At 38.9% G+C, this 9297-nt stretch overlaps 1 protein-coding gene and 1 non-coding gene across 2 annotated transcripts; one reads left to right on the top strand and one right to left on the bottom strand.

Moving 5' to 3' along the window:
- Positions 1-3893: 3893 nt before the first annotated feature.
- Positions 3894-4000, bottom strand: LOC145162046 (small nucleolar RNA R71). The gene has a single exon (XR_013738901.1). It is a non-coding gene; the product is annotated as a small nucleolar RNA R71 (small nucleolar RNA).
- A 903-nt stretch (positions 4001-4903) lies between these two features.
- On the top strand, positions 4904-5926 carry LOC145158287 (uncharacterized). The gene has a single exon (XM_079077206.1). The coding sequence runs from the start codon at positions 4904-4906 to the stop codon at positions 5924-5926; it is 1023 nt and encodes a 340-aa protein (XP_078933332.1).
- Positions 5927-9297: the final 3371 nt, after the last annotated feature.

Below are 9297 nucleotides of genomic sequence, written 5' to 3'. Positions count from 1 at the left end.
TCTCTAATAACTCCATAGACAATTTGTTGGCCTCATTGCTAGCAGACACAACAATTGAATCAAAATAAGTAACCGTCTCATCAAAAGATATTAGTTTAGAATCATAAGCATGTGTAGGAATATTAAAAGATTCGAGAATTTTACGTACCTTTGTTGTCATTGGAGATTTGTCTGCCGCTTTGGATACGAAGCATCGTCCTTTTACTTTGAATTCCTCATCATCTGAGTCCTCCTCCATTTTCGCATACAACGCTCCATGTGTTGGATTTCGCATTTCTTCATCGTCTGATCCGGATGACCAGATTTGATAAGTTCCATCTTCATCCTCATGCTCACCCTTTGCAACCAATGACAAATTTTTGGTTTTCGCACGAACCTCTTCAATCTTCTCTGCATAATACGCCCCATCCTTGACTTTATTCTTCCTCTCATCCTTCTTCCGAAGCATACAGTCATTTGCAAGATGATTCGCACCGTTGCAATAATGACAATCTATTCCAGCATCACCTTTCAGCTTTTTCTCAATCTTTCCTTCAGTCATTTTTGAATCTTTCTTTTCAACTTTCTTTTTCTCCTCATCAGCAGTTTTACTCACAACACTTCCTTTTACTTCAGCAAGCTTAGTCTTCGGATTGAACGGCTTTTTAAAAAACTTCTTAACACGATTATTCGAGTAAAAAGCAATTGCCTCATCATCCGAATTCATGATGAATCCTTCTTCTTCCTCAGAATCACCATTATCAGCTTCTTTCTCAGATATCTTTGACACAAGTGCCAATGGACCTCCCAAATTCAGCTTCGACTCCTCAGCAATTTCATTTACCTCAGTTTCGTGTGTCTTCAACTGATTGTACAAATCATTGAGAGTTGATGTATCAAAACTTTGCTGATTCTTCACCATCATACTCACGCTTCTCCATTCTTTTTAAAGACCCATCACAAAAATGAGATTGAATTCCATTTAAGTCCTTGTAATTCCATAGCGATTACAACGATAGATTAACTCGTTCAGTCGATCATAGTAAACTTCAATTGTTTCACCTTCTTTTTGTCTGAAATCTTTCAGATTGTTCCAGATCTCCTTTGCAGTTGTACAACTCCTTACATAATTGTACACAACTGGAGGTAAAGCTCCTCGCAATTCCCTCATACACCTTTTCTCCAGTTTCTTCAGACGATCAGTTTGATTATCAACACCAGAATTTGTAGAAGATGATCCAATTGCGTGAACAGTCACTGGAACATTGACATTACCAGGGATACATGACCATAATTCTTCATCAAGACCATTCAGATAATCCTGCATACGATCAGCCCATTGATCATAATATTCAGGGATTAGCATTGGAATTTTGGTTGATGATCCTAACAGATGAGAAAATGAGGTCATCGAATTGAGATTGAAACTCGCCATTGTTGTACGGAAGTGGATTTTTGAAAATTCTTAAGAAGATTTGAAAATTTGAAAACAAACTAGTTGAATCAAATCGAAATTGCTAGAAGAACACTCGATTCAACAATTCAAATGCAGAATCAAATCACAGACTAAGATCTAGACAATTTTTTCACAATCAAAAAGTGCGGAAACTTTCGAACCAAAAATTTGATTCGAAAACTTTTTGAATGAATGAAAATCAGATCACAGATGTGATTCCTGCTCTGATAACAATTGATGAATCAAAGAATCGAGTATTGAATTAATCAGAGTATGAATTCAAGTAAGAATGCGAGATTGAACACCGGATGTAAATATGATCTTGTTTCAGCTCTATTACGCTTTCGAATGTTTACAGAGTACAATAGACAGGTCTGTAAAAACTCTTTTCTAACTCTAGTAAATAACCCTATTTATAGGGAAACGAAAGCGTACAAAAAATATACTAAGGCATAGACCCTTAAGCTTATATATATATATATATATATATATATATATATATATATATATATATATATATATATATATATATATATAATTAAAATTGAAACGACATTCGGACAAATAATTCTACCCAGAGCCCACATCCAAACAAGGAAAAGGGAAATAAAGCGAATTATCAGTCCTAAACCTTTTAAATCTTTTATATATATATATATATATATATATATATATATATATATATATATATATATATATATATATATATATATATATATATATATATATATATATATATGAATGTGATTTTGGCAAAATATAAATTAAAAAGAGTTCATAAAACATTTAAAGTCATTTTAAAAGTATTTAGAAATCATTTATTTGTAAACACAATATTCTTGTGTTAGACTTGTATTCCCCCCCTAAAACAATGAAAAATAGTAAAAACGCAGGGATACAAACTCACTTGATAAATGTGGTGATTCGGGCAGCACTTCGCTACTAGAATTGATTTTTCTTGACGAAACCGGGAGTTCTTGTTGAAAACTAGGCTTTGCGAGGGTCGAGTTAGAAACGGAAAGACTATTTTCTTGTGGACTTCAGGTGCTTCGGGATGTTCTTCGGGTGTTGGATATGTTTCCGGGACTTTGGGGGGTTGTAAGAAGGTTTAAGGAAGTGAGAAATTTGAAAAAGTGTGAAAAATGGTGAAATTTGGTAACATGAACTGGGAGGGTTCGCACCTCTTATATAGGGTGCGAGGTCTCGGCCGAAGAGGGGAGGACGGACACGCGTCGCCTCGCATGCGAAGGGGAGGGGCACGCGTCGGAAACTCGCAAGCGGCACGCGTCGGACTTCGGACATGCCATAGACGCGACACGCGTCGGAACCGGATTGGACCCCGCTTCGGATGAGTCATCAGGTCGGACACGGGGAATGCTCGCAAGGAATGGGGTGACGTGGCCGAACCCGGGCCTAGTGTATGCGAAATTTCTCGGTTTTTGTGTCAAAAACTTTAAAAAATCATAACTTTCGCATACGAGCTCCGTTTTCGACGTTCTTTATATCCACGAGTAGGTGAGATTATACTCTATAACTTTCGTTTAGACTTTGTCGGCTAATTTTGAATTTATTTTTAATATTATATTTTTAACAGACCGGGATAGGATAATCCGTTAAAAATTCATAACTTCTTCATCCGACATCCGTTTTCGTATGTCTTTTTATCGTTGTACTACTATTGACGAGACCATCGATTCTCGTTTAGGTTGTGTCGGCTAAAAATCGCTCGATCTTTATATCGAATTACGGGCTGTGTACTGCTATGTCGAATCTTGGAAAAATCATAACACCTTCATACGAAGTCAGATTTGGACGTTCTTTTTATGTACGTTCAAGGTTTAACGTATTCTACGACTTTCATTTAGATATCTAAGGCTAAAAAGCATTTTATTGTAAACTCACTTTTTACGCTACATAGTGTTTTGCCGGTTTTGTCGCGGATCTTCGATAGGTCAATAACTTCTTCATTATAACCCGGATTTCGGTATTCTTTATATTTTCGGAATCCTTGTTACGATCTCTACCATTTTATTCATCCTAATCAAGTTTATTTAATATTTTATTTTTGACGCTTATTTTCACCTTAATTGTTTTATTAAATCTTTAAAAATAATTAAATGCACAATATTTAAATAATTTCTCTTTATTACTTTAACACTAGTTACAATGGTTGACTTAAACTATTACATTGACTTGAAATATCGGGTTGTTACACATTTCGTTCTATGGAAAGGATCACGAAGACGCGTACAAGCACATCGATGAGGCCGACTACATAGCCGACTACTTCAACATCCCCAATGTGCCTCGTGAGAATGTACTGCTCAGGATGCTTCTGGTAACCTTGAAGGGAGCTGCAAAATATTGGCTAAAAGCACTACCTCCAGGGTCTATAACGACATGGCAAAAGATGCGTGAAGAATTTATAGATCAGTTTTGCCCACCATCCAAAGTAGCAAAATTGAAGAAAGCAATTGCAAACTTTGAACAGCAAGGAGGCGAGTCACTCTATGAAGCATGGGATAGGTACAAAGGGTTGTTGAGAAACTGTCCACATAATGACCTTAATGTTCAACAAGAGGTCTCCATCTTCTATGATGGAGTGAATGTGACAACCAGGCAGCTCCTTGACTCCCAAGGACCAATCGCGAAGAAGGCGCCAACGGTGATAAAAGAGTTAATTAAAGAATTCTCTAAACACTCAATAGAATATCATAACCCAAGAAATGACTCAACTCGAGGAACAGTGAACTCAGTTTCGAATAATATGGCGGAAATGATGGAAAAGTTGGATAGCATGGATCGTAGGATGACAAAGATGGACCAATCCATCCACGTTATCCGTGTGGGTTGTGATAATTTTAGCGGGCCTCACCTAACCAAAGATTGTGACCTAGACGAGAACGAAACCGAAAAGCTCAAGTTTGCTATTCGAGCGGGTATAGGTATAATGAAGATTGGAGGAAACCTAAGAGGGAATGGCTACCTTATCACGATTACAAGAAGGAAAAAGAGGAAAAATACAAGCAAAAGACGAGAGGGTTGTATCAAAGAGAAGAGTCGGTTCAAGAAAAGAAGACAAATTTTTAAGATATGCTTACATGTTTCGCATCCGCATCCGAGAAGAGACATAACTAAACTGACACGACGATATGAGAGCAACAAGTGATGATGAAAGATCAGCAAGCATTCATGAGAAATCAGCAAGCCTCGATCCTCAACATCGAGAAGTAACTCGGGCAACTTGCAAAGCAATTTAATGAGCGGTCACCGGGCGGACTTCCGAGCAACACCGAGCAAAATCCAAGAGGGGCACACATATATGTTTCCACAACAAGAAGTGGTAAAATAAACACACCTTTAACCCCAATCCCAAATGAAGATCCAAAAATGGTGCAGGAAGCAGGAAAAGAAAACTGAGAATCGCAAACTGACGACTCTCCATGACGTGTTCAGGAGAAGAACACGATGTGTTTTCCACCTGAAGAAAATAAAAACCCTCCAATCAAGCCATATAGACCTCCATTGCCATTCCCGAGCCGAGCTAGACAAGAAAAGTATAATGAAGATTACAAGAAGTTTCTGGATCATATAAAGGCCCTCCAAATCAATATTCCATTCATCGAGGCAGTTGCTCAAATTCCCAAGTATTCCAAGTTTTTGAAAGACCTTCTCACGAATAGAAAGAAGATGGAGGAAGCATATAAGGTATTTTTGAACGAGAATTGCTCAGCTGCAATGTTAAATAAACTACCAAAGAAAATGGGATACCCGGGGAGTTTGACTTTGCCATGTCAATTCGGGAATTTGGCTACAAGTTACGCATTGGCCGATTCGGGGGCTAGTGTGAATTTTATGCCCTATTCATTCTTCAAGAAGTTGAACCTCCCGAAACCAAGACCTATCTGTATGGCGATCCATTTAGATAACAAGACGGTAACGTTTCCAAGAGGGATATGCGAGGACCTTCTAGTAAAAGTTGACAAGTTCGTATTTCCTGCAGATTTTATAGTGCTAGATATGGAAGAAGACCATCAAGTGCCTATCATTCTTGGGAGACCTTTCCTAAGCACCGCTTGCACCATAGTGGACGTGCGAGAGTCCAAAATTACTCTCTGGGTAGGGGATGATTCAGTCACTTTTGGAGTCGGTAGAGCCATGAAGCATTCAAGGTTTAGTGATGACACGGTTTTCTTGGTGGACAGATTCGAAGAGCTAATGGAAAAAGAATTGGCAGGATGGCAAGAAGACACTATGGGTGGATTCGTATTCCTTTCAGAAAGTGACTTTGATGCTGAAAAATATTTGAAAGATGTAGAGAGGTTACTTGAGGAAAGCGAGTTTGAAGAATTAAAAAGACATTCTAAAGCACAAACACGGCGTGCTGAGGAGCTCAACACGGCGTGTCGAGTTGAAAAAGCGCAATCAGACGTGTTATATAAGTACAACACGACATGTTTTGTTGATACACACGCTGTGTTTAGTGTTTAGAAAACAGAATTGGGGCTGAAAACTCTGCCAAAATACTTGGAGTATGCTTTTCTGGAAGAGGATGACCAATAGTCGGTGATTATTGCTTCTGACCTCACACCAACCAAAAAAGAGAGTCTCGTTGAGTGTCTAAAGAAGAGGAAGAATTCCATTGCTTGGAAAATCACCGACATAAAGGGCATTAGTCCTTCCTATTTCTCACACAAGATCAACCTAGAAGAAGGTGCAAAACCGGTAATGCAACATCAGAGACGACTAAACCCAAAAATGCAAGAGGTGGTCAAGAAGGAGGTTGTCAAGCTCCTAAATGTTGGGATCATATATTGCATTTCCGAAAGCCAATAGGTGAGTCAAGTTCAAGTAGTTCCAAAGAAAGGAGGGATGATGGTCATAACAAACGAGAAGAGTGAGCTTATACCTTCACGAATGGTAATCGGTTGGCGGGTGTGCATCGATTATCGCAAGTTAAACGATGCCACTTGCAAATACCACTTCCCTCTTCCTTTTATTTATCAAATGCTTGAACGATTGTATGGTCATTACTATTATTGTTTTCTAGATGGCTTTTCAGGTTACTTCCAAATTCCCATCGAATCAATTGATCAAGAGAAGACGACATTCACTTGTCCGAGTGGAACATTTGCATATCGACGCATGCCTTTTGGGTTATGCAATGCACCGGCTACTTTTCAACGATGCATGACTGCTATATTCCACGACATGGTGGAAAAATTTATGGAAGTTTTTATGGATGACTTTTCTGTCTTTGGCTCTTCTTTTAATGATTATCTTCCTAACCTTGATTTGATGATTGCTAGGTGTGAGAAGACCAATTTAGTTTTAAATTGGGAAAAATACCATTTAATGGTGAAGGAAGGAATCGTCTTGGGCCATAAAGTGTTCAAATCGGGGATTGAGGTTGATCCAACAAAGATCGATACTATTGCTAAATTACCTCCACCAACTAATCTGAAGGGCGTTAGGAGTTTTTTAGGTCACGTGGGTTTTTGCCGCCGTTTTCTTAAAGATTTTTCTAAAATAATGAGACCTTTGATTCAACCACTCTTAAAAGATGCACCTTTCAATTTTTCTAAAGAATGCCTAGAAGCTTTTGAGGTTTTAAAAGAAAAATTGACTAATGCCCCGATCATTATCGCCCCAAATTGGAACTTACCCTTTGAAATAATGTGCGATGCCATTGACTATGCCTTAGGAGCCGTGCTTGGTCAAAGGGTTGATAAGCACTTTCAACCCATCTACTACGCAAGCAAGACCTTAAACCCAACCCAAGAAAACTACACCACTACTGATAAGGAACTTTTGGCCGTGGTTTATGCTTTTGACAAGTTTCGTCCCTACCTTATATTGTCCAAAACAACTGTTTTCATTGACCATTCTGCTATTAATATTTTTTTGCCAAGCAGGATAGTCGAGATTGATCTGATGGGTGCTTTTACTTCAAGAATTTGACATCGAGATCAAGGACAAGAAGAGGATAGAAAATTTAGCAGTCGGCCATCTATCAAGATTGGAAAATCCAGAGAGGGACGAGAAAGACAACAAGGGCATATGGGATAGCTTTCCTGAAGAGTATTTGATGATGATTACAGGGGAAGAACCTTGGTATGCCGACATTGCAAACTTCCTAGCAGGCAACTTTCATCCAAAGGGGCTCACTCACCAACAGAAGAAAAAGTTCTTCTCAGAAATCAAATATTATTTTTGGGATGATCTGTATCTTTTTAGAAGTTGTGCATATGGGATTATTAGAAGATGCGTGTTTGGCAGGGAGATTCATGACATATTAGAGCATTGCCACAATGGGCCGACAGAGAGACATCATGGAGCTCAGTAAACGGCTAAGAAGGTGTTCGATGCAGGTTTTTATTGTCCAAAAATCTTCAAGGATGGTACCACCTATGCGAGAGAGTGTGACTCCTGCCAAATATCAGGGAACATATCTGCAAGAAACGAGATGCCACAAAGGAACATCCAAGTATGTAAGATGTTTGATGTGTGGGGTGTAGATTTCATGGGACCATTCCCATCATCTAGAGGGAATAAGTATATCCTCGTGGCATTTGAATATGTTTCCAAGTGGGCAGAAGCATAGGCATTACCCACTAACGATGCACGGGTAGTTGTAAAATTCCTAAAAAAAATATTTTCTCGTTTTGGAGTGCCAAAAGCACTCATAAGTGACAGGGGAACCCATTTTGCTAATGATCAACTAGCAAAGGTGTTACAAAAATATGGTGTATGCCATAGGTTTGCAATACCATATCATCCTCAAACGAATGGGCAAACCGAGATCACGAATAGAGCTTTGAAAAGAATCTTGGAAAGATCGGTGGGTAGCAATAGAAAATATTGGGTAGACAAACTCGATGATGCATTTTAGGCGTTCCGTACCCCATTCAAGACACCCATTGGGACTACGCCTTATAGGTTAGTTTATGGGTAGAACTGTCATCTACCGGTGGAACTCGAGCACAAAGCATTTTGGGCCTTAAAGACGTGTAACTTCGAACCAAGTGAACTACGTGCCAATCGGCTCTTGCAAATGAATGCCTTGGAGGAGTTGAGAAACAAGTCATACACAAACTCGTTGATCTACAAGGATAAGACTAAAAAGTGGCATGATTCAAGGCTAAAAGGAAATAAAGAATTTGAAGCCGGTCAAAAAGTTCTCCTTTACAACTCAAGGTTGAAGCTTTTTCCCGGAAAGTTGCACACACGATGGTCCGGGCCATTCAAAATCAAGCAAGTGTACCCTTATGGAGTAATTGAGCTATGGAACAAGGATGGGTCAAGTTTTAAGGTCAATGGGCACCGAGTCAAGCGTTATGAAAAAGGGATGCCAAACGAAGAAAGGATTGAACAGGGCATGGATTTGGAGGAAGCCACTACAACGTAGAGCGGGAAGGAGTCCAGCTCAAGACTCCTCAAAAATAAGCACGTGCGGGAGGCAACCCGTCTTTTGAGTTTGCATTTCTATTCCTTTTCCTTTCTTTTCGTTTTTGTCATTTATTTTCTTTAATTTATAATGTTTTGTTAAGGATTTTTAATCTTAGTCTTCAAATAATTCAAATGTTGCTTGAGGGCAAGCAAGGCTTAAGTGTGGGGTGTGGTTAAAATATTTTGTGAAAAACATAAAAAATTTTGTTATGAGCACCCAACACGGTGTGTATGAGTTGTTCACACGCCGTGTTTGGGAATTTTTTCGCGACTTTTCTCAAAAACCCGTTTCAACGCGGCGTGTTTACCTTTCAGTTACCGAAAATATAGCAATTTTTATACTCAGTAAAAAAGGGGTTTTAACCCTAAAAGGCAACATTCATTCATTTTTCACCCACCACACCCAGAACACG

Source organism: Lactuca virosa, chromosome 2 (genome assembly GCF_052849685.1).
Source record: "Lactuca virosa cultivar CGN04683 chromosome 2, Lactuca_virosa_CGN04683_v6, whole genome shotgun sequence".
Lineage (NCBI taxonomy): Eukaryota > Viridiplantae > Streptophyta > Magnoliopsida > Asterales > Asteraceae > Lactuca > Lactuca virosa.
Note: the sequence above shows the minus strand (reverse complement) of the source record. Positions and strands in the feature narration are given on the sequence as shown.